This window comes from Leptodactylus fuscus, chromosome 11 (assembly GCF_031893055.1).
Source record: "Leptodactylus fuscus isolate aLepFus1 chromosome 11, aLepFus1.hap2, whole genome shotgun sequence".
In the NCBI taxonomy this organism is placed as follows: domain Eukaryota; kingdom Metazoa; phylum Chordata; class Amphibia; order Anura; family Leptodactylidae; genus Leptodactylus; species Leptodactylus fuscus.
In genome coordinates this window covers 13,926,200-13,952,565 of record NC_134275.1, presented here as the reverse complement: position 1 = coordinate 13,952,565, position 26,366 = coordinate 13,926,200, and the positions used below count along the sequence as shown (strand labels likewise).

The 26,366-nt window shown below is 45.1% G+C and overlaps 1 protein-coding gene across 1 annotated transcript; it reads left to right on the top strand.

Moving 5' to 3' along the window:
- The first annotated feature begins 5,851 nt into the window (after positions 1-5,851).
- On the top strand, positions 5,852-24,096 carry FOXO4 (forkhead box O4). The gene is made up of 3 exons (XM_075260121.1): positions 5,852-6,640; positions 12,118-13,173; positions 14,228-24,096. The coding sequence occupies exons 1-2, from the start codon at positions 6,233-6,235 to the stop codon at positions 13,165-13,167; spliced, it is 1,458 nt and encodes a 485-aa protein (XP_075116222.1). The 5' UTR covers positions 5,852-6,232; the 3' UTR covers positions 13,168-13,173; positions 14,228-24,096.
- Positions 24,097-26,366: the final 2,270 nt, after the last annotated feature.

Here is a 26,366-nt window from a genome sequence, read left to right as displayed (position 1 = left end):
GTGGTTGGCACTGTATGGCACTAGTATTTGGGTAGACCTGTGGTTGGCACTGTATGGCACTAGTATTTGGGTGATATGAGTAGTAGACCTGTGGTTGGCACTGTATGGTACTAGTATTTGGGTAGACCTGTGGTTGGCACTGTATGGCACTAGTATTTGGGTGGACCTGTGGTTGGCACTGTATGGCACTAGTATTTGGGTGGACCTGTGGTTGGCACTGTATGGCACTAGTATTTGGGTGGACCTGTGGTTGGCACTGTATGGCACTAGTATTTGGGTAGACCTGTGGTTGGCACTGTATGGCACTAGTATTTGGGTAGACCTGTGGTTGGCACTGTATGGCACTAGTATTTGGGTAGACCTGTGGTTGGCACTGTATGGCACTAGTATTTGGGTAGACCTGTGGTTGGCACTGTATGGCACTAGTATTTGGGTAGACCTGTGGTTGGCACTGTATGGCACTAGTATTTGGGTAGACCTGTGGTTGGCACTGTATGGCACTAGTATTTGGGTAGACCTGTGGTTGGCACTGTATGGCACTAGTATTTGCGTAGACCTGTGGTTGGCAATGTATGGCACTTGTATTGGGGTAGACCTGTGGTTGGAACTATATGGCACTAGTATTTGGGTAGACCTGTGGTTGGCACTGTATGACACTAGTATTTGGGTAGACCTGTGGTTGGCACTGTATGGCACTAGTATTTGGGTAGACCTGTGGTTGTCACTGTATGGCACTAGTATTTGGGTAGACCTGTGGTTGGCACTGTATGGCACTAGTATTTGGGTAGACCTGTGGTTGGCACTGTATGGCACTAGTATTTGGGTAGACCTGTGGTTGGCACTGTATGGCACTAGTATTTGGGTAGACCTGTGGTTGGCACTGTATGGCACTAGTATTTAGGTGATATGAGTAGTAGACCTGTGGTTGGCACTGTATGGCACTAGTATTTGGGTAGACCTGTGGTTGGCACTGTATGGCACTAGTATTTGGGTAGACCTGTGATTGGCACTGTATGGCACTAGTATTTGGGTAGACCTGTGGTTGGCACTGTATGGCACTAGTATTTGGGTAGACCTGTGGTTGGCACTGTATGGCACTAGTATTTGGGTAGACCTGTGGTTGGCACTGTATGGCACTAGTATTTGGGTAGACCTGTGGTTGGCACTGTATGGTACTAGTATTTGGGTAGACCTGTGGTTGGCACTGTATGGCACTAGTATTTGGGTAGACCTGTGGTTGGCACTGTATGGCACTAGTATTTGGGTAGACCTGTGGTTGGCACTGTATGGCACTAGTATTTGGGTAGACCTGTGGTTGGCACTGTATGGCACTAGTATTTGCGTATACCTGTGGTTGGCAATGTATGGCACTTGTATTGGGGTAGACCTGTGGTTGGAACTATATGGCACTAGTATTTGGGTAGACCTGTGGTTGGCACTGTATGGCACTAGTATTTGGGTAGACCTGTGGTTGGCACTGTATGGCACTAGTATTTGGGTAGACCTGTGGTTGGCACTGTATGGCACTAGTATTTGGGTAGACCTGTGGTTGGCACTGTATGGCACTAGTATTTGGGTAGACCTGTGGTTGGCACTGTATGGCACTAGTATTTGGGTAGACCTGTGGTTGGCACTGTATGGCACTAGTATTTGGGTAGACCTGTGGTTGGCACTGTATGGCACTAGTATTTGGGTAGACCTGTGGTTGGCACTGTATGGCACTAGTATTTGGGTAGACCTGTGGTTGGCACTGTATGGCACTAGTATTTGCGTAGACCTGTGGTTGGCAATGTATGGCACTTGTATTGGGGTAGACCTGTGGTTGGAACTATATGGCACTAGTATTTGGGTAGACCTGTGGTTGGCACTGTATGACACTAGTATTTGGGTAGACCTGTGGTTGGCACTGTATGGCACTAGTATTTGGGTAGACCTGTGGTTGGCACTGTATGGCACTAGTATTTGGGTAGACCTGTGATTGGCACTGTATGGCACTAGTATTTGGGTAGACCTGTGGTTGGCACTGTATGGCACTAGTATTTGGGTAGACCTGTGGTTGGCACTGTATGGCACTAGTATTTGGGTAGACCTGTGGTTGGCACTGTATGGCACTAGTATTTGGGTAGACCTGTGATTGGCACTGTATGGCACTAGTATTTGGGTAGACCTGTGATTGGCACTGTATGGCACTAGTATTTGGGTAGACCTGTGGTTGGCACTGTATGGTACTAGTATTTGCGTAGACCTGTGGTTGGCACTGTATGGCACTAGTATTTGGGTAGACCTGTGGTTGGCACTGTATGGCACTAGTATTTGGGTAGACCTGTGGTTGGCACTGTATGGTACTAGTATTTGGGTAGACCTGTGGTTGGCACTGTATGGCACTAGTATTTGGGTAGACCTGTGGTTGGCACTGTATGGCACTAGTATTTGGGTAGACCTGTGGTTGGCACTGTATGGCACTAGTATTTGGGTAGACCTGTGGTTGGCACTGTATGGCACTAGTATTTGGGTAGACCTGTGATTGGCACTGTATGGCACTAGTATTTGGGTAGACCTGTGGTTGGCACTGTATGGTACTAGTATTTGGGTAGACCTGTGGTTGGCACTGTATGGCACTAGTATTTGGCTAGACCTGTGGTTGGCACTGTATGGCACTAGTATTTGGGTAGACCTGTGGTTGGCACTGTATGGCACTAGTATTTGGGTAGACCTGTGGTTGGCACTGTATGGCACTAGTATTTGGGTAGACCTGTGGTTGGCACTGTATGGCACTAGTATTTGCGTAGACCTGTGGTTGGCAATGTATGGCACTTGTATTGGGGTAGACCTGTGGTTGGAACTATATGGCACTAGTATTTGGGTAGACCTGTGGTTGGCACTGTATGACACTAGTATTTGGGTAGACCTGTGGTTGGCACTGTATGGCACTAGTATTTGGGTAGACCTGTGGTTGGCACTGTATGGCACTAGTATTTGGGTAGACCTGTGGTTGGCACTGTATGGCACTAGTATTTGGGTAGACCTGTGGTTGGCACTGTATGGCACTAGTATTTGGGTAGACCTGTGGTTGGCACTGTATGGCACTAGTATTTGGGTAGACCTGTGGTTGGCACTGTATGGCACTAGTATTTGGGTGATATGAGTAGTAGACCTGTGGTTGGCACTGTATGGCACTAGTATTTGGGTAGACCTGTGATTGGCACTGTATGGCACTAGTATTTGGGTAGACCTGTGATTGGCACTGTATGGCACTCGTATTTGGGTAGACCTGTGGTTGGCACTGTATGGCACTAGTATTTGGGTAGACCTGTGGTTGGCACTGTATGGCACTAGTATTTGGGTAGACCTGTGGTTGGCACTGTATGGCACTAGTATTTGGGTAGACCTGTGGTTGGCACTGTATGGTACTAGTATTTGGGTAGACCTGTGGTTGGCACTGTATGGCACTAGTATTTGGGTAGACCTGTGGTTGGCACTGTATGGCACTAGTATTTGGGTAGACCTGTGGTTGGCACTGTATGGCACTAGTATTTGGGTAGACCTGTGGTTGGCACTGTATGGCACTAGTATTTGGGTAGACCTGTGATTGGCACTGTATGGCACTAGTATTTGGGTAGACCTGTGGTTGGCACTGTATGGTACTAGTATTTGGGTGGACCTGTGGTTGGCACTGTATGGCACTAGTATTTGGGTGATATGAGTAGTAGACCTGTGGTTGGCACTGTATGGCACTAGTATTTGGGTAGACCTGTGGTTGGCACTGTATGGCACTAGTATTTGGGTGATATGAGTAGTAGACCTGTGGTTGGCACTGTATGGTACTAGTATTTGGGTAGACCTGTGGTTGGCACTGTATGGCACTAGTATTTGGGTGGACCTGTGGTTGGCACTGTATGGCACTAGTATTTGGGTAGACCTGTGGTTGGCACTGTATGGTACTAGTATTTGGGTAGACCTGTGGTTGGCACTGTATGGCACTAGTATTTGGGTAGACCTGTGGTTGGCACTGTATGGCACTAGTATTTGGGTAGACCTGTGGTTGGCACTGTATGGCACTAGTATTTGGGTAGACCTGTGGTTGGCACTGTATGGCACTAGTATTTGGGTAGACCTGTGGTTGGCACTGTATGGCACTAGTATTTGGGTGATATGAGTAGTAGACCTGTGGTTGGCACTGTATGGCACTAGTATTTGGGTAGACCTGTGATTGGCACTGTATGGCACTAGTATTTGGGTAGACCTGTGATTGGCACTGTATGGCACTCGTATTTGGGTAGACCTGTGGTTGGCACTGTATGGCACTAGTATTTGGGTAGACCTGTGGTTGGCACTGTATGGCACTAGTATTTGGGTAGACCTGTGGTTGGCACTGTATGGCACTAGTATTTGGGTAGACCTGTGGTTGGCACTGTATGGTACTAGTATTTGGGTAGACCTGTGGTTGGCACTGTATGGCACTAGTATTTGGGTAGACCTGTGGTTGGCACTGTATGGCACTAGTATTTGGGTAGACCTGTGGTTGGCACTGTATGGCACTAGTATTTGGGTAGACCTGTGGTTGGCACTGTATGGCACTAGTATTTGGGTAGACCTGTGATTGGCACTGTATGGCACTAGTATTTGGGTAGACCTGTGGTTGGCACTGTATGGTACTAGTATTTGGGTGGACCTGTGGTTGGCACTGTATGGCACTAGCATTTGGGTGATATGAGTAGTAGACCTGTGGTTGGCACTGTATGGCACTAGTATTTGGGTAGACCTGTGGTTGGCACTGTATGGCACTAGTATTTGGGTGATATGAGTAGTAGACCTGTGGTTGGCACTGTATGGTACTAGTATTTGGGTAGACCTGTGGTTGGCACTGTATGGCACTAGTATTTGGGTGGACCTGTGGTTGGCACTGTATGGCACTAGTATTTGGGTAGACCTGTGGTTGGCACTGTATGGTACTAGTATTTGGGTAGACCTGTGGTTGGCACTGTATGGCACTAGTATTTGGGTAGACCTGTGGTTGGCACTGTATGGCACTAGTATTTGGGTAGACCTGTGGTTGGCACTGTATGGCACTAGTATTTGGGTAGACCTGTGGTTGGCACTGTATGGCACTAGTATTTGGGTGATATGAGTAGTAGACCTGTGGTTGGCACTGTATGGTACTAGTATTTGGGTAGACCTGTGGTTGGCACTGTATGGCACTAGTATTTGGGTGGACCTGTGGTTGGCACTGTATGGCACTAGTATTTGGGTAGACCTGTGGTTGGCACTGTATGGCACTAGTATTTGGGTAGACCTGTGGTTGGCACTGTATGGCACTAGTATTTGGGTGGACCTGTGGTTGGCACTGTATGGCACTAGTATTTGGGTAGACCTGTGGTTGGCACTGTATGGCACTAGTATTTGGGTAGACCTGTGGTTGGCACTGTATGGCACTAGTATTTGGGTAGACCTGTGTTCCTTATAGTCAGAGGGCTGCAGGACTTGCAGTGTAATATATTGTGGTTCTTATAGCAGACAACAGCCATGACTACTGCTGTGCACTGACTGTGACCCCGGTGACTGTGACCCCGGTACACCGCCGTAGTTGCAGTCACTCCGCCGCGTCCTGTCGCCTCACTTGATGACACTACAACTCTGACAACTCCTAGTAAACTCTTACATAACTCCACAAGGCCGGATCACACCTCGCTGCACAGACTGACGGGAAAAGTAGTCCAGCCATAGCTCCAGAACAATGAGCCATCATGTCACGGACGCTCAAGCTCTGCTGGGATTTGTAGTTTTGCCTTTTCATTTCTTCACGGCTGTCTCTAGGTAACAAACTACAACTCCCACAATGCAGAGCGGGCAGGCGGGTGACGCCATGTTGCGCATGCTCACTGCTCCCTCTGCAGCCCCTGGTAAACAGAGACGTCAGCTAGAAGTTTTGTGGTGTTCAAAACAAAAGGGAAAGTGACATTTACCGCCCGGAACCGGCACTCAGACTGCTGGAGGCATAGGGACGAGCGTAGGGATTGTGTGGCGCTGGCTGCCGGGGCTGAGCTACGTGAAGTGCTAGTGAGAGGAGGGCGCTCACCTGACCCGGCCGCCGCCGCCGCACACCTGCCCGTGTCTGTGCAGGCAGCATGGCTTGTGCGGGCTGAGCCGTCACCGGTGTGTGTGGACTTTGGAGCCGGAACTGTGAAGAGAGTGCGCACAGGGCCCCAGCCAGCAGCCCAGGCCGCCCGCAGCTATGGAGGGAACGGAGGCGACTCCCGTGGACATTGACCCAGACTTCGAGCCTCAGGCGAGACCTCGGTCCTGCACATGGCCCCTGCCCAGGCCTGAGCTGTCAGTAGTGCAGCCCGCTGCCCCCTCAGAGGAGAGCCGAGCAGACCCCGCCGATGTCCCCTCTCTCCTGCCTGCAGAGACTGAGGACAGAGCCCTGTCTGATGGCCTGGTGGGTGCAGGAGTGACTCCCAGGAAAGGGGGCTCTAGGAGGAATGCCTGGGGCAACCAGTCCTATGCAGAGCTCATCACCCAGGCCATAGAGAGCTCTCCTGACAAAAGACTCACCTTGTCCCAGATCTATGAGTGGATGGTCAAAACTATTCCCTACTTCAAAGACAAGGGGGACAGCAACAGCTCGGCAGGCTGGAAGGTAATGGGGTGCGCTAGTGTCCTGCACAGATTCTGGTTCTGCCTGGGGACGTGTTCGTACAGCAGATTTGTTTTGTCAGAAAATTGCACTGCATAATACTGCCATAGAATTGTAGATATGTTCATGGATTCAGCTAATCCACACTTGTCCACCTGTTCTTATCTCTGTTGCAAACGTTAACTTTATTTTTTCTTTTTTATGCAACAGAATTGCAGAAAAATCCAGGGTGTTATGAATGTTAATGCAGATTTCCATTGAGTACAGTGGATTTTTGGCGTGGAATATGCTCCAAAACTGTTTATAACATGTCCTAAGTCTATATGTGTATATATAAGTGTACTAAGTATATATTCATATCAGATATAGAATAATCCATCCAGTTTACCAGTCCTGGGATCTTCCACATCACACGGATCCATAATAGGTCATTGGAACACCAAGCATAAAGTATACAGTCCAGGAAAGTCCTTTAACTCAATCCTAAATCCAGATTATAAGGCATACATGTTTGGGGTGAGTGTAGTGCTGCGCTCATCCCGTGTTTGTCTCAGTTTGTATGCATTTTAATCTGCATTGTATTCTATGTGTGTATTCACATATAGCAGATCTTTCTGCAACTTCTCTTCTTAGCAAACTAATGGATTTATGCAGGTCTCATTCAGATGCATGGGGACAATCCAGGGGAATTCTGTAGCAAATCTGCTGTGTGTGAATAGAGGTTTCTTGCATGAGCACGTCAATGACCTGAGCGATTAGATTGCTGAACTTCGACTGTGACAAAAATAATTGATTTCAACACACAAATCTGTTTCGCTACTTGGAAACTTCTTAGTGGTGGTTGATCATTCTGTCCAGTCGTGGAATTCATTTCACTGTGACTTTTCCATTTAGGATAATGTGATCAGAATGACTTGCCATGAGGAAAAGGTTTGGCGGTATTAAAATAGGGTAAATGCTCCAAAGCCAGAACCTGTATTGACCTTCTATCGGATGTACAACTGATATACGACGCACATGTAGTTACTTTTACAATGCCGTACAAGTTGCTTTCCTGGGTAAGCGCTGGAAAAGTGATGTAGGGATAGGCGTTGCGAACTGTAGACCTGTCTAGTGACAAAGCAATGAGAATCAATAGGTGAGGGTCAGAGCCATTTATGGTGTAACCTGCCATATCACTGTTTGCTTCTCCAGGTTACTGCTATATCATCAGCTGGAATTAAAGGGATATTCCAGACTTACTGAAATTATCCAGGGGCAGCTAACATTATAAAAACATAAAAAAATCCAAAGTCCTTTTCCAGTGCAGCACAGTCCCTGTCAGACTAGAAGTGACTACCGTGCATGTGACATGAGCCGTCACATGAGCAATTAATGTTATCACCTCCATGCAATGGGAGCCTGAAGCCGCGCTTGTCCAGACTTTAAGCAAGAAGGTCTTGCAGTTATGGCCTACTTGTAGATTCATGTGACAACTGCAGCCAGTCTCTATCCTCAACTCTTAAGTCTTGTTTCTTCAATGCATGTAACTACTACCACCACCACGGAGAGGCAGCGCCGCGGCGGTCATGTGCGTGTATGGCAAGTCATTGGTGGAGGGGAGTAAACAGAGCGTGGTGGTGAGCACCAGAGTGGCGGTGCTGGAGCATTGAGCAGTATTGCTCTTATCTTTTTTGAATTGGGACAATCCCTTTAGAAGTCCTATGACTATTTAATGTAATGTTTGCAGGCATGGATAGACAAGCCTATAAAACGCTTAATGACTGCCATATGACCTTGTACGCCCGGGCCATGGGTGTCATGAAGTGGTTAAAGGGCATTTACAGGTGATAATAATACGGGTTCATTCGTGCACCTCTGTGCTGATCTGGACAGGCACTATCGTCAGGATCTATGCAGTAAGCATTAGGGTCTGTTCAAACGGCCAAACGCGGCGCTGTTTATGATGCCAAATTTTCTGCACTGAAAAAAAAGCATCCCATTGACTTCAATGGGTCCATGGCGAGCGGCACTCATTGAAATAAATGGGATGCTTTTTTTTTTCCAATGCGGAAAATTCGGAGCCATAAACAGCTCCTCTTTCAGCCGTGTGAACGGACCCTTACAATACTTTTGTGTTGGGCCCAGTTCATATCTGTATTCGGGCCATTCCATTTTCCTATCCGCTTGAAATATATGGAGAGAAAAGGCCTCCAAGCAACGCTTCTCTCACCGTTTTTTTATGCAGAATCCACACGGACCCCATTATAGTCTATGGGGTCCGCGGGTTTCCTTAGGTAACCACTTTTTTATGCGACTAGGTTTCCATTCAGGGGGTTCCCAAGCAGACTCCCTTAATGGAAACCCGAAAACAGATGTGAACTGGGCCTTGCGTATGAAAAACTCTTTCCATAATGCCTTTTAATCCTCAAAGAAACAGGGCCTAGCCGGCAGCGCACAGCGTCTACAACATTGCTCCTTTATTGAATCGGATGATAATCACCCAAGCATCATTTCAATATCTGAACAGCCCCGCTCAGCTGATGGGTTCCTGAATTTCTAGCTGTGACTGTGCACCCCAGAAACGCATCAGCTGGTGACTCTCTTCTGCCATTTAGTTGCTTTTAGGCGAAGGCCCCACAGGCCGTAAACGCAGTGATAAAGCGCTGTGGGAAGAACCACTGCGTGATCGAATTGCAGTTCTTTCCGCAGCGCTTTTGAAGAGAAAGTTCACTGAGTTTTCCTCTGCGGACTTTCTCTTCCCATTATATCTACGGGAAAGCCGCCGGCGTTTCGTAGATCTAATTGACATGCTGCGATTTGCAAAGCCGCAAGGGCTTTGCAAATCGCAGGGTGTCCACGCTGCGATTTCTTCCGCAAAGTGGGGATGGGATTTGCATGAATCCCATCCACTTTGCCTGTAGTGTACAACGCCGCGATCTTTCCCGCTGCGGGCAAATTGCGGCGTTTACATCCCGTGGGGCCCCAGCCTTAGTTAGACTCTGGTACCAGGCTTCCCTCCGTTTTTTGCATTATTGCTGCTGCTGGAGACTACTTGAGACGTTTGTACTCGGGAGAAGTGACCTCACCAACTCTTAACTTTTCAATGAGATGACAAATGTCCATTGGCCCAGATTTTCTATTATTAGAGTAAATTTAGACAGGCAGTCTGAAGATGTGCCAGATTTATCACAGTGGCTGCTGCTGGATTATAAACCTCATGTATCTTTAGACTGTCTAGTCTGTGGTTATACCACCTTTTAGTTTCCTTGTTTCGAGTCAGAATTTTCTATCACAGTTTTGATGCATTTAGGCAGTGCCCCATTTTTTTTTTTATTGAAAATCCACACCCACATGTCCAGCAAGTCATAAAGTTTGGGCCAAAGTAGACGCACCATACTTTACACCAGTCTTCCGTGGTAGCCATAATGGTAAATCTGGGCCATTGTTTTTCTTATCGTGTTGCACAGATTATTGCTAGCAGTGCTCATGTATCATCTGCACTATCATCCTCTAGGAATGATATACGTAACGTTAGACTTGGAGCCATGAGAATGTGTGCATTGCTGCGTTATGAAGACTACATTGTGTACAGTTTTTTTTCCTGTATAATTTAGACTGTTTTAATCATGACAAGTTTTTAACACATTAAAGGGATCCTATCATTCAGATGACATTTTTTCTAAGTAACACGTCGGAATAGCCTTAAGAAAGGCTATTCTTCTCCTACCTTTCGTTGTCTTCTCCGCGACGCCGTTCGCCTACAATCCCGGTTCTTGTCAGTATATAAATTAGCTCTGTGGGCTCAGACAGCACTGGGGGCATCCCCAATGCTGCAAGAGAACTCTCTCCAGCACCGCCTCCTCTTCTTCAGCAGCGTCATCTTCAGCCTCTTCTTCCGGCGGTGGCTTGTAACTTCTAAGGCCTCCGGCCTTGGACAGAGCAGACTGCGCATGCCCACAGGCCACGAGAAAATGGCCGCTTGCATAGTATTGTAAGCGGCCTTTTTCTCGGGGCCTGTGGGCATGTGCAGTCTGCTCTGCCCGAGGCCTAGAAGTAAGAAGACACCGCCGGAAGAAGAGAATGAAGAGGCCGTTCCTGACGAAGATGGAGGCGGCGCTGGAGAGAGTTCTCTCGCAGCATTGGGGCCGAGAGAGCTAATTTTCATACTGAGAGAAACCGTTATTGTAGGCGAAAGGTAGGAGAAGACTAGCCTTTCTTAAGGCTATTCCGACGTGGTACTTAGAAAAAATGTCGTCTGAATGATAGGATCCCTTTAAGGGGAGACTGAACGGAGAGTTGGCTGCACAGTTTCATTCATTTCCATGGGATAGACTTTTAAAGGGTTATTTCCAATTTAGACTTTCCAGGCATATCCACAGTAAATGCTACAAATATCTGGTAGATGTCTACCACCTCAGGGAGCCAAACACATATGGAGATAAGGGATCTGTAACACCCAGGCAAGGGAATAGGTAGAGTTGCCTACATGCAGGATCCATTCTCTTGGGTATACCAGTTGTTTTGGATGACATCCATTCTTCACATAGGTGCAGACCTGCCAATGTAAGATATAGGGTAAGTTCAGATGGGGTTTTTTGGTCCGGAACCTGCGACGGAGGCCGCCTCAGATTAACCGGACCAAGAGCCGGGTAGCCATGGTTGAAAGCTGGTGCACTACACCAACATCCAGCCGTGCACCACGCTCTGGATTAGGCCCAGTGAATGGGCCTAGTCGGGAGGAGGGAGAATCGCGAGGCGACTCCGCCTGAAGAATGAGCACTTCGCTCCTGGAAATAAGACCTGAGCGGCTCCCATTGATTTCAATGGGAGACGTCTTTTTGGTCAGGATTTTGAAGCGGAATCCTGACCAAAAATCTCCGTGTGAACTTACCCATAGGTGGCTTCTGTTAAAGATGACTTGGGTAGGTTGTTGATATTGAGGACATTGTAGTGGCCATGGAGTATTGCAGCTCAGCTCCCATTCGCTCAAAAGACCAAATTGACTGGGCTTCCTATTTATACAGTTACAGGAATACTAAACTCCTGACATCATTCTATATTCCAATTTACTAACATGGCCATCTGTAGGTTTTTAGCCGAAATACTCTTAGGCTGAGGCCCCAACTTTTTTTTTATTGCAAATTTTGCTGCGTTTTTTTGAGCCAATGCCACAAGTGTATTGAGCAGAAGGGAGAAGTAGAAGAACTTCCTATATATTTCCCATTCCTTTTGAAGCCATTCTTGAATTTGGCTCCAAAAAACCGCAGCAAAATCTGCAACAAAAAAGCTGAGTTTCTGCAACGTGGGGCCTCAGCCTTAAAGAGCATCCAAATCTTAGGAGTTGCATGGCTCTGGATTACTAACTGTCTGTAAAAGCCCTTTTCACATGTTATTGACACTTGTCATGCTTTTAATTATATTTTTCCCTCATTCTTTGTATAGACCTGTGGCTCACCTCTGTTCCCATCAGTAATTCGATGTGCTTCTTCTTTATGCAGAATTCAATCCGTCATAACCTGTCGCTACACAGCAAGTTTATCAAGGTGCACAATGAAGCAACTGGTAAAAGCTCTTGGTGGATGCTCAACCCCGAGGGTGGGAAAAGCGGTAAAGCACCACGTCGAAGAGCCGCATCTATGGACAACAGCAGCAAACTTGCAAAAGTGCGAAGTAAAGTCTCTAAGAAAAAGGCTCAAGGTCCTGGAGAATCGGCAGCAGGAAGCCCTGGTTCACAAGCTCCAAAATGGCCCGGCAGCCCCTCATCGAGGAGCGGTGATGATACTGATGTGTGGACCAGCTTTCGGCCACGTACGGGTTCCAATGCTAGTAATCTTAGTGTTCGCTTATCCCCTATTTTGACAGAAACTGATGATGTGGCTGATGAAGATCTCCACCCCTCACTAAGCTTCTCAAACAGTGTACCCCCTACTGTTTCGGAGGAGTTGGAGCTTATTGACAGCTTGACAATGCTGTCTTCAGGAGCACCACTACCTGCACCACAACCTTTGATACAAGGAACTCCCAGTTTCTCGCTACATCCACCTCAAACGCTCTCTTTCGGTAACTCTCTGTTCAGCCCCACTGATGCCTCTCCTGTACGTGGCAATTCTGGACACTTTCAGCGACCTCAGACTCTGGAAGCCCTTCTGACCTCGGATTCTCCTCCACCTAGTAATGTTATGATGACACAGGTTGATCCTGTCCTGGGGCAAAGCGGAGGACAGAATCTTCTAATGTTGGGTGGTCAGAGTAAAGGAAGGACACCTGAGCAACCAGCTGTTTCTCTAAATGCTTTGGTGCCCCCACTTACCATGATAGGGCTTCCTCCAACCTCTTCTATGTCATCCACTAAACCAAATTCGTTTGGTGCAACGTCAGACCGTCTTCCCACAGACTTGGACATGGACATGATCCTTGAGAATTTGGAATGTGACATGGAATACATCATTAACAATGACTTGATGGAGGAAGGTGGTCTGGATTTCAACTTTGAGCCCATACATCCTGGTAGCAACCAGAATAACAACCATAGCTGGGTACCCAGTTAAGGACAGGTATAGTAGTAACTGGAGCTTGACAAGGATAAAGGGGTTATCCATTTTCCAAAAATTATCTGCAAATACATCCACAGGTATACTAAATACTCAACGTTGCCTTGCTTGGCTGCTCCTTGTATCACTGTTATATACGTGCAGTGAATTTGTGAACAAACTACATTTCCCACGATTCATCTGCCTGGTCTCACTCTCTGTGTACCCCTCTCTTCTCCATTTTCCCCTGCAATGAAATCAGAGGTGACGAATCAGGTGATGAATCACTCGCTGTGGGTAGCGAAAACCCAGAATGAGCAGGCAGATGAATCATGGGAAATTTAGTTTGTCCACCTATTTACTACATGTAAATAACAGTGATACAAGGAGTAACAATTAGAGATGAGCGAACAGTAAAATGTTCGATATTCGTTTCGAGTAGCCCCTCAATATTTGACTACTCGAATTGAATATCGAACCCTATTATAGTCTATGGGGGGAAAATGCTCGTTTCAGGGGTAGGTAACATTCGATCAAATTATACTTACCAAGTCCACGAGTGAGGGTCGGGCTGGATCCTCCGAGAAGTCTTCTCCTTGCAGCGTCCCCGCGGCGTCTTCCGGCTCTGAATTCACTCTGCCAGGCATCGGGCCTGGGCAGAGCCGACTGCGCATGCCCGCACTACAAGCGAACATGCGCAGTCGGCTCTGCCCAGGCCCGATGCCTGGCAGAGTGAATTCAGAGCCGGAAGACACCGCGGGGAAGACTTCTAAAGGTAGGAGAAGAACCAGCGTTGATTGGCCGACTGTATAGCATTCAGCCAATCAATGCTGGTTCTGCATCGAACTTTTCCATTCGAATAGCGAGTGGTACTTGATAGAGTATGAGTATTTCGAATACCGTAGTATTCGATCGAATACCTACTCGATCAAGTACTACTTGCTCATCTCTAGTAACAATGTGGATTTAGCACTGCTGCGGATGTATTTGCAGATAATTTTTGGAAGCTGGATAACCTCTGTAAGCAATGTGCTGTCTAACTATTTCACATTTACCTAACCTTTATTTTTTTGTGCAGATCCTGATGAAGACTATGCTTTATTATGGATCCCCACGAAGAGTGCTGGTGGCACGGACACGGTGTGTAGACCTAGCAAGACCTTTGAGCTCTCCAGCTAACAGCACACTATCAAGCCTCAAGATGGCGCTACACACACGTTCACCCGGGCTTGAGTAGAGACTATGCTGATAGGCCTATTCTAAGGCTGGAGAGTGTTCACCACACCATCGCTGAGGCTGCCCCCTATCCCGCCTGCCATATAGGTTACTTGGCAGTGCCATATTTAGATGTGCAAGAATTACCAGAAACAGTTCATAATGCAGAATCAAACAAAACAAACCATGAACGGTGGTGGATGTATTCTAGGAATTAGTGTATTGTCTGAGGTAAACCATCATCATTCTTCACAACTTTTCGGAGTAACTAAACCGGTTACTGGAAGTCAAGTAGGTATTTCAGAACTACGACCCTGGTCACTAAGCTTTCACCAGCATCATTTCTCACGGACTGTACAATTCCCTGGCATTGCCCTCCTGTGTTATACTATATGTCACATTTTGCATATAGCTTATATAGAGCTGTGTACAGAGAGGTGCAGGCACCAACACAAGTCTATTTTACCCTAACAATATGAATATATCTAAGAAATTATTTTAATTAAAACTAATTTTTATACTCCTTTTGTAGCTCTGCAGAAAAAGGGTACTTTGTAACTTGCTAAAACACTAAAGACGGGGAGGAAGGAGTTAAACTGTCCGCTATATACTATTATTACATCCTTGTCTTTGCTTTATTCTCTCTGCTGACTTATTTTAACCCTTTCCCGAGTGCAGCCCCATGTAGATTCCTTATTATACCTCTTAAGCCGGTTTTCCAGGACTACGATACCATTGAGTTATCCTATTGGTGGGTGTCTGATTCCTAATTCCTGATTCTGTGGTGCCTGGTGACATATAAGGTAAGTTCACACGGAGTTTTTTGGTCAAAATCAATGGGAGCCGCACAGGTCTGAAGAAAAAAAGAAGCGAGGTGTTCATTCTTCAGGCCGACTCGCCTTGCTATTCGGCTTGAAGACATTCCCTCCTCTGGACCAGGCCCATTCATTGGTCCTAATCCGGAGCAGAGTGTGCCGGTTCCAGTTGCAGCTACGCGATTTTTGGATTTGATTGAAAAAAAAAAAACGTGTGAGCTTACCCTAAAGGAGCAGTGAGCTCCAATAAGCTGATCGGCCGTGGTTCCGGGAATCCGACGCCCACCAAAAACCGATATTGATGACCGATCCTGACGCTGGGTCATCGAAAATGTGGTCCCAGAAAACCCAAATACATTTACAGTAAGTTGCGGGGCTCTATTTTTATAGGTACTGAATAGTCATAAGAACCGTCATGTTATCTACATAGTGCTATTTTTGTATCGTCCGGTGTTACATGACCTACACAACATATATTGCCAACAGTTGTTTTGCCAGGAATCCACTCTTTTTGTAATATCAGATTGAAATCTATTCTCTCAAGAGCCGCCTTCTATTCATAACTGCCTTATGTACCCCAAAGATATAAGAAAAAACAAGGGCTCTCACCATGCCACAACGGGTTTACTTCAGGGATCGCTGTTTTTATAGTCTATCATATGATATTCATACCAAGATCCTACCTATTTTTATGAAATGTTTTTGCTTTATTAAGGTATATGTCGTGGATACTCACATTCTAAGTGGATATCCCTTTAATAAGATGCATCGAAATAGCCTTAGTTATTCATGAACTTAGTATCTTAAGACATACCGGCCTCTGTGACGCTGGGTTTACCTCTGCCCCTGGATTTCCGTTCTTCGGATCCACTTGAGGACCCGAAAAACGGAAACCCAATCCGCTGAAAAAGTAGACATATGACATATTTTTCAAGCGGAATGGTGGATGGGATCCCCGAATGGTCACCAAGCGCAGATGTGAACCCAGCCATAAACTGGCCAGCTTGTTTTACAGTTTTGTATTTTAAGCAGTTTTTCACATTTTCTTACTTTTTGGCGGCATTTTGTTTAGGGGGGTCCTATTATTAAAACTCATTTTTATCTGCCTACCACGTAGGAATAGCCTTAAGAAAAGCTATTCGTCTCTTACTGTTAGATGTCTTCTCTGGGCCACCGTTCAGTATATAATCTGGTTTTTATCGTTCGGCAAATGAGTTCTCTGGCCCCAGCACTCAAACAGCACTGGGGGCATCCCCAATCCTGCGAGAGAAATCTCCAGCGACGCCTCCATCTTCTTCAGGAACGGGTCTTCTTCCGGCAGTGGCTTTAAACTTCTAGGCCTCAGGCAATACTGTGTACGCGGCCATTTTCTTGTGGCCGGTGGGCATGTGCAGTCGGCTTTGCCTGAGGCCTAGAAGTTTGAAGCCAACCCCCGGAAGAAGATGTGTGAAGAGCCTGTTCCTGAAGAAGATGGAGGCGGCGCTGGAGAGTTCTCTCGCAGCATTGGGCACGCCCCCAGTGCTGCGAGAGAACTCATTTGCATACCGACAATTCCTAGGAGAGACGGCAAGAGTCCTGATGACTCCTCCCATACAGAATGATTGATCTGTCTCCCTGTATCGGTGTCAGTCACTGCATACATACCAGACCGTCTTTCCTTGGAGCCCTGTCAAAATATTAGATTTTTTTTTCTTCTTTTTTTATATCCACGGGAACACAAATCACATGACAAGTTCCCTTTAAGATGAGGGTTTTTAAAAATTCTAAATAAAGTTTACGTTTTTTTAATTGTTACTACTTGCAACCATAGCACTATACTGAATATATGCAAAATCGTGTGCCCAAGAATTTTCATAGACCACCTTTTTTTGTAATAAACCTCAAGATTTCTAATGTATTTAGTATGAATCAAAATATTTTATAACAATAGATGTACCAGTACAACCATTTTATTCCATATAGTTTGCACTTAAAAAGTAAAACCGGAAAGTTGAATATTGTGGAATTTCTTTCTAGTCTGGAAGATGCCGGACGTTGTGCTCAAAGATATAGGTGCGAGAAATGTATCTAAGGTGTGTGATTTTAATCCCTGATAAGAGATCTTACCGATTAATCATTGTATAGATGTAATATTACGAGTAGTAAGCTATTGGAATGACTAACCATGACCTCTTTATGGTAACCTGCTCAGTAGGTATAAGGTTGATGTAGGGCAGAATTCGGATGGCCCTGCAATGTGACGGCCAGGCTAAGAATCATTTCTCATATGGGGGAGACCCAGGTCCTTATAATAAAGAGATGTTTGATATTTGTGAAGGACGTTTTCCAATAGTTCATCTGTGTGAATAACCCAAAATTAAAATGTCTGTACCTCGGTTATTTCTGCATGGCTTTCATCTTTTATAGGTTTGCTAAATTGCTCGAGTGTCAGAGGTTTGTCTCTCCAGAGATTTATATAGCCTATAGGTGACTAATTTTTAGACTGGAGTTTGGGGGGTTTACTAAACCATCTGCCCCAGTTTTCTGGTGTAAAGTGGGGTCCTTTTAGCACTGAAGATGTATCCCATTGTTGGCTCTGCAGCCCCGTTCGCCACTTTTTATACAACAGCGAGACAAACTAAGGCTGGGTTCACGTCTGCATCGGGTCTCCAGACACTCCAGGGATCTCCATTGGGCTCCATTGGTGTCCATTATTTTAAAGGCCCGTGTGTCCATTCTTCTGGTCCTACAACAGACTAGAAGAACAGACAGCCGATGCTGATGTGAACCTAGTATTACTGTAACACATGTCAGAAAGCTGAGAACTTGTACTAGCAAACTACACCAGTCTCTTGCCATGGTTTTTAAAGGGATCCTATCATTAGAGTCCCTTATTTTACTACTAACACATAGGAATAGCCTTAAGAGAGGCTATTCTTCTCCTATCTTTAGAAGTCTTCTCCAAGCTGCAGTTTCGGTGATATTCCTGGTTTTCTGCGTATGCAAAGGAGTCTCCAGACAGCACCGGGGTCATCCCTTGTGCTACCTAAAGACTCTCCAGGGACGCCCTTCTTCTGCAGCCGCGTGCGTCCTCCTCTGGTGACTGCCTCCACTCCTGTAGTGGCTGCAGAAAAATGGCAGACAAGACATGCGTACACAGCTCTGCGCATGTCTTGTTGGACGCCCCCTGTGCTGTCTGGAGACATTTGGATACACAGAGAACTGGAAATATTACCGAAATGGTGGTGCGGAGAAGACATCTTGAAGGTAGGAGAAGAATAGCCTTTCTTATGGCTATTCCTATGTGGTGGTAGTAAAATATGGGATTGTAATGATAGAGTCCCTTTAATCTTCAGCTTGTCCCGTTTCCTCCTCTGCTAGTCCCAAAGTGTTACAGCTCCGGTGACTGCTGTTACGCGTGCATCACGTGTGACCTCACTGCTCATACATCACTGGTTTTGCACATGTGATGATGACCAACTGGAACAGAGCCCCAAAAGTAGGAGAGTATGCCTCCACCTTTTATTTATCACCTCCTTTGACGACCGGTGAGTTTTAGGCCCCCCAAAAAAAACTTTTACTTGGCTTCTTACATGCCAGGCCCATCATCACAAGCAAACTGCAGCAGGATTAAAGTGAAGGCCTGTATACCATGGTTCACTGTGCTAGTTCTGGCATACCTAGACTGGGGGACATCGGTCAAGCGAGGGGGAACATTATACTGGCTTGACTGTTTGGGTGAGACACTACACCCCTGTGATTCCTTACTGAAGTTAAAGGTTGTTCTCAGTTATCTGTTAAGCTATCCTTGTGCATATATGGTTAGCAGTGTATGGACATAGACTTCATAGAAACCCATACTCTTCCTTGGTACCAACTAAACGGAGCCCAGTGCTGAGCTCAATCCTGGTGCACCTTTGTTTCAGTGATCGTTGGGGGTCTCAGCACTTGGACCTTCACCATCCAAAACTTCTGACTTGTCCAAAGGTCTTTGAAGAAGAGCGGTGGAGTCAGTAAGCCAGACCATCGATGCTTGACTCCTCCATTGCCCCACAGCTTGTCTCTAATGCCTTCACAATTGGATGACAGCCAAGGTCAGTAAGGTGCAGTACAGGTCCTCTCCTCCATTAAATTTATGAAAGTAAATATGCAGCAAACTTCACATCCATTAATTATACATTATTAATAATTGCAAAGTTCAAAACATTACTTTGAAGTCGGAGGTCAGCAAAGTTTTTCCAACTCCGGCCAGAATGGGTCCCAACTTCAACTCCATAGCCCTCCTTTGTAGTGTCCATCAGTATCAATAATGGATTCTAGATTTTAAGGACACGTTGATCCCGGGTTTTTATACTGACTGCCAGATTGGAGTCGGGAAGGAATTTTTTTTCCCCTGAAATGAGGCAATTGGGCGGAGCCTCATGGGGTTTTTTGCCTTCCTCTGGATCAACACTGTATTATAGGTTGGACTTGATGGCCTGATGTCTTCATCTACTATATAACTATCCATAAGACTTACCATAACTGTCATGCATCTCAATGAAGGCTGGCTGAACAGTCATTACATATATATATATATATATATATATATATATATATATCTATCTTTTATGGATGCTTAGACCAATACTAGCTTATCCCTTGGGTCAGTGGGAATATCAACGGCCATCACTTCATGATAATTTTTCTTTTTTGTGCTGCCGTATTAAGACACTAAAACCCTTAAGAATCTTCAGCTTTATCCCACCTGTTACAGCATTGTAGAATGTATATAGCAATATCTGAGCAGTCAAAAGAAATGTAGTGCATGAGAATAAGTTTGTGGAAACACTACTAGTATTAGGGCTAGTTCACACAGGGGCAAAGAGGTGGACTTTGACAGCGGATGTTGCCTCAAAATCCGCCTCCATACAATGGTGGTCTATGGAGACCACTAGCGTTCTTTTTTCCGCTAGTGGCATGTTGCCGCTAGTGGAAAAAAGAAGCGAGCTGCCCTTTCTTCAGGCGGATTCCGCCTGGCGGCAGCAACCTCCGGTGTCGGCCCATTCCTTTGAGCTGACTCCAGAGGGGGAATCCGCGACCACGATTGTTGTGGCAGGCGGGTTTTGACCCAAGAGTGATGCGGCTCCTTCGTCACTCTCGGTGCCAAAATCTGCCCCCCCCCCCGTACGAATGAGCCCTTAGAGGAATATACAGGGCTTTATAGCAGTTTAACATATAACTACCAAATTCTATATTCTGAGAAAAAAAAAAAGGAACAGTTTGTGCTTTGGGTGGTTAAGTGACATTCATAGAAACCATATAACACGTTCAATGGGAAGCAAATCTCAAAACACATGTAGATCTATTGCCAAACAGGTTAAGGAAAACTTACATCCTATAACCTTTGTAGAACTGACTTACAGTCTTCATATGGCGGTGTTTGGTGTGTACAATGGCTACTTGTTTATTGCTCTATGCAAAGTTTTATAATGTGTTCCTAAACTGGATTTGGCCTCTTTAGAAGGAGTTGTATCATCAGGATATCTCTTGTCCATATGTTCTATATTAATGAGGACCTTTCATGGTTTGGGGCACAGGCAGTTCTATATACTGCTGGAAAGCCGGCTTTCCCGATCTGTGCCCCGGTTAAAGAGCTAGTGGTCCCGGTACCGTAGGGCTTTACAGTCAGAAGGGCGTTCCTGACACTCTGTCAGGACCGTCCTTCTGTACAAGCAGCGCCAATAGCGCTGTACAGGATTATCAGGAACATCCCCTCCCCTCCTGATAATACTCATCTGTGGATGAGCACTGTACAGCACGATAGGCGTTGCATGTACAGACTGTCAGGAACGCCCTTCTGACTATAAAGCGCTACAGTACCGGGACCGCTAGCTCTTCACCTGGGGCACAGATCGGGAAAGCCGACAGTGAACCGAATTCAGCGCACTGTCAGCTTTCCAGCAGTATATAGAACTGCCTGTGCCCCAAACCATGAAAGGTCCTGTTTAACAAAAAGGCATCTGAATGGCCGCAATGTAATACTGCATTTCCCCTGCCGCAATGGATCTAATATTAAAGGGCTTGTCTGTAGGGGGGTTGTCTCATGATGGCAACCCCTATCCATATACCCTATTGGCACGTAAAAAGGGAAACCCTCCTTGAGACAAGCCTTTGAGGCAGAGCAGAGAGCTGCTCTATAAGGGGATGTTGCTACTTTTGTAAATGTCTGTTGCTCTTATCCGTCATGGGATGAGACCAACAGACCTTAACAGTGTCTGTTCCCATTGACTCTAATGTAAAGAATATGATGGAAGCTTTCTTCTGCAATGGAACAAAAAGTCCTGCAAGCAAGACTTCCCTCCATCGGGAAAGTAAAGAACATGACGGCATAAAGTTTCAGGCTAAGGGCGCCTTCACCACGATGTAACGCTCCGCTCATTTTATCCATTTTACACGTGTAAAAATACACATGTAAAATGTAGTAAGCCATTGAGTTTTGTGTCTGCAAAATTATGCGTGCAAAAACACACGCGCAAGCCATTAAACTGCATGGCCTACTACATTTTACACGTGTAAAATGGAAAAAATGAGCGAAGCGTTACATCGTGTGAAGGCGCCCTAAGGCCCCATATTGCAGAAAAGCGGTTTAATTTTGGCAGATTTTCTATAATTTTTTTTTTTTTTTTGTACCAAAGTTGCAAGTGGCTTGGAAAGAAATTGGAACTGGAAAGAAAGCTTTTATATATTTCCCTTCTAATTGGAAAAACCTCAGCAAAATCTGCAAGAAAAACAAGCAGCTTTTCTGCAATTTGGGACCTTTGCCTCAGTCATATCTATCTATCTATCTATCTATCTATCTATCTATCTATCTATCTATCTATCTATCTTTAACCTGAGTAGATGTAGCTGGAGCCCAGATGGAGGGTAGTCCGTCTACATTCTACGGTTAATCTCTGTTGCTCTCATCTTATGGCTGCCAAACATTAATAATGTGAACCTGCTCTAAGAGCGGCTCTTGTTCTGGTAACATGACCTATCTCTGTTACACTGACAGCCGTTCATGTCAGTGTCTGCCATGTCATATTATATTTTGCTGCAAAATCAGCTGTTTGCTCCACCCCAATAGTGGGACATGGGACGAGCCGCTGGAGCAGACACATTATGTAGGGTGTTGCCTTTGAGTGGAGAACCAGAACAAATAACGCTCCCAGGATGGCCCTGTATACTCCTATTCATTTCAGTAGGTAATAGGTTATGTTTTATTTCTGCAGAATACCGAGTAGTGACACCTGCTTAGTTCCTGTTCACATCTGCATTCGGGCCATTCTGTTCCCCTCTCTGCAGAGAGAAAAGCGCCGCTTGCAGGCCTTTTTTATCTCCACATGTTTTGTGGGGAAGCCACACAGACCCCGTTATAGTCTATGGGGTCCATGGGTAAACCACATGGACCCCGTTATAATCTATGGGGTCTGCGGGTTTCCGCTTTTTTATGCAGATTAGGGAAGAATATGCAAATCTATCTTCCATGATGTAATTAGGAAGACAGTGCCTCAGTCATGCAGCCCAATAGAGGGCGCTCCCTTTAACATCATGCCCGACTTTCCCAAAGGCCTTTGCTGCAATGATGTGGGATTTTACCAAGTACAGTCTGCATGACTGAGGCTCTGTCTTCCTAATTACATCATGGAAGATAGACTTGCACATTCTCAGTGAGCGCCCTCTATTGGTGTGCATGACTGAGGCACTGACTTCCTAATTACATCATGGAACACAGATTTGCATATTCCTCCCATGTTCCTTTGCACAGCAGAGCACAAATGGCTTAATAAGACTTAAACGGTGGTCTCTCCCTAAGGAGTGACAATATCCCCTTAACCCTATGCAGATTAGGTTTCCTTCTGCAGTTTCCCCGGGCGCAGATGTGAGCCCGGGCCTTACTTAAGCTCCAGAATTTTTTTAAAGCTAAAAGCAACATTTAAAAAAAATCTACTTTTTATTAATTCTATGCTGCATTTATAACTTTTAATAACTGGAGTATTGAAAGTTATCGATTTATTAAATTGCATTTCAACCTCGTGTCAAAAATATTTGTTCGTCTATGAATGTCATACGACTCCTGTAAAGCCTGTACCTCTGTGTGTGAGGCCGATGGTCACTTGGCGGTGTGTTTACTCCCTGCACTATTGTATGTATTTTCTTATGACATTGTATATATCCTATTGCGTGTACATGTGATATGAATAGTCGGTATAAGCTTTGCTCATCATTACAATTACTGCTTTTTTTTTAATCCAGTTTAAAGGACATTGACCCGAACTACTAGTGGGGAATAGATTCTCTTTAAGGTGAACTAAATAATTTTACTCTCTTTAGGCTCTGATCCCACATTCAGACCCGTAGACACGTATCAGAGAGTGAGCGCTCAAAACAGGACCCATTCACTTCAATGGGTTCTGGCTCACGCGTGCTACACATTGAAATCAATGGGAGGCTTTTTAACCCATTGATTTCAATGTGAGTCGGCACCCATTGAAGTGAATGGGATCTGTTTTGAGCGCTCACTCTCTGACACGTGTCTACGCGTCTGAATGCGCGACGCGTTACTCTGTGGGAACGGAGCCTTACACTTGAAGATTTTAATTTGAAGATCCCTGTGTCTTCAGTAATGCATTTCAGTGTATGTACATAAACCGAGATATATATATATATTGTATAGAGAATTGGATTTGGTACTTGTGTGTACATGGATAGATTTTTGCAGAGATGGTTATTTTTTACTACTTCGTGTTAGATTGTAATCTCAATTAAAGAATGTTACCCAATAATTTGGACACTTTGAGAGGTGTTTTATTTTTGTGACCAGAAAATTGCGCCTACACCAAATGTGTAACGATAAAAGAAAATTGGCTGGATATACATATAGTATACAGTATAATACATACAGTCTAATAATGTAACAGGCTTCCGTATTTACTTATGACCGAAATAGTGTGATAATCTACACCAGCATTAAACCTTATTGAAACTGTGACCTCATGTGCAGTGATGAAGTGTCATTTATTATTATTATATACATATATATAATACATATATATATGTATATAACATTGACTTCATTGACAATGTCAGACTTTGCGTCCAGTTAAAAAAAAACAAAAACACAGTTTCGCCTTGGAGACCAGAAGACGCTGACGGGCGGACACTTTGCAAATCCATTCAAATGAATGGGTTTGAAAACTGACTGCCTGTTTCCGTCTCCTGTCCAGTTTCTCAGGCAGAAGTGGAGACCGGGTGCAGGTGTGAACCCGCCCTTACCTGTATTCTATGGGTCAGTATGAGTCTCGGGATACCAAATTTATATAGTTTTATTTATGTTTTAACTCCTTTAAAAAACAACTTGTAGGCCTCGGGCAGAGCCGACTATGCATTCCCATGGCCACAAGAAAAATGGCCGCTTACACAGTAAGTAAATGGCCATTTTCTTATGGCCTGAGGGCATGCGCAGTCGGCTCTGCCCGAGGCCTACAAGTTTGACCACCAGTGTAGGACGAAGACACGTGAAGAGGCCATTACTGAAGAAGATGGAGGTGGCGCTAGAGAGTTCTCTTGCAGCATTGGGGACGCCCCCAGTGCTGTTTGAGTGCTGAGGACCTCCCCCAGTGCTGCGAGAGACCTCATTTGTATACCGACGAAAACCAGGATTTATACCTAACGGCAGCGCAGAGAAGACATCTAAAGGTAGGAGAAGAATAACCTTTCTTAAGGCCATTCCTACGTGTTAGTGAGAAAAAATTGTGTTTAATCATAGGATCCCTTTAAGTTATACCATTTTGAGGATTGTGTATAGCTTTGATTTCTTTTTATAAAAAAAATTTATGATAGATGAAAAAAACAGCGGTTAAGCTTTTTTTTTTTTTTTTTTTTTTAAAATCTAATGTGTATGTGTTTTACTTTATTTAGATACTTTTATATATGTTCTAGGGAAAGGGGATAAGGATGGACAAAAATCTCACTTTTAGAGGCGCAAAGCTGGTAGAGACAGACCCCAAAGTCTAGCACTTGTAATTATAGTGAACGTCGGCTCTGCAAAGTATTGCTGTAGGGGGCTGAAGACTTTTGCACGTTACACTTTTCAGATTTTTATTTGATTAAACCTTGAGTAACCAAAATAATAAATCTGGGCCAAAGTATGTGAACTCGCTGAGGTAGGTACACTTACTCATGTAATGACCTAACAGTCTTGCCTATATTTCTAGGTCTACAAAAGGTAGGAACAAACAACAAATTCTCTATATATTGCTTGTAGACCATATACACTGCTCAAAAAATAAAGGGAACCCTCCAATCACAACTCCTAGATCTGAATGAATGAAATATTCTCATTGAATACTTTGTTCTGTACAAAGATGAATGTGATGACAACAAAAATCATCAATGGAAACCAAATTTATTAACCAATGGAGGCCTGGATTTCGAATCTCTCCCCCCCCCCAAAAAAAAAATAAAATAAATTAAAATAAAATAAAGTGTAAAAACACACTACAGGCTTATCCAACTTTGATGTAATGCACTTAAAACATGTCACAATGAGGCTGAGTAGTCAGACGTTTTGGTAGACAGGAGCAATGGATCAGACTTAGTCAGTTGTTTGCAGAGTTTGGTAGACAGGAGCAATGGATCAGCCGTAGTCAGACGTTTGCAGAGTTCGGTAGACAGGAGCAATGGATCAGACGTTTGCAGAGTTCGGTAGACAGGAGCAATGGATCAGACGTTTGCAGAGTTCGGAAGACAGGAGCAATGGATCAGCCATAGTCAGATGTTTGCAGAGTTCGGTACAGAGGAACAGGAAAGTGGTGGTGAGGCTCAGGGTCAACAAGGAATAGCCAGGCAGAATAATCAGGCACAAAATGGAGTATGATCAAAAGAAAAGCAGTAATCCAGCACTCTTCTGGGTCCATAAATCTTTTAAAACGTCCCTTTTATTTAAGAAGGTTCATGCTTCCATATAAAATCATGAAGTGCAGGGATGTGGCCAAGCTATCGCCACATCCCAAAGCCACATCCAAAGCTATCACCACATCCCTGCACTTTATGATTTTTATATGGAAGCAGGAACCTTCTTAAATAAAAGTGACGTTGTAAAATCTTTATGGGCCCAGTAGAGTGCTGGATTACTGCTTTTCTTTTGATCGTACATATCGGCTCAGCTGAGTGAGCTTTCTCCGC

What these genes read in the sequence shown, in the direction of transcription:
- FOXO4 (XM_075260121.1), top strand. Translation starts at nt 6,233, where the DNA reads ATGGAGGGAACGGAGGCGACTCCCGTGGACATTGACCCAGACTTCGAG. An exon ending in ACAGCTCGGCAGGCTGGAAG is followed by an intron (nt 6,641 to 12,117) that starts GTAATGGGGTGC and finishes TTCTTTATGCAG; the next exon opens with AATTCAATCCGTCATAACCT.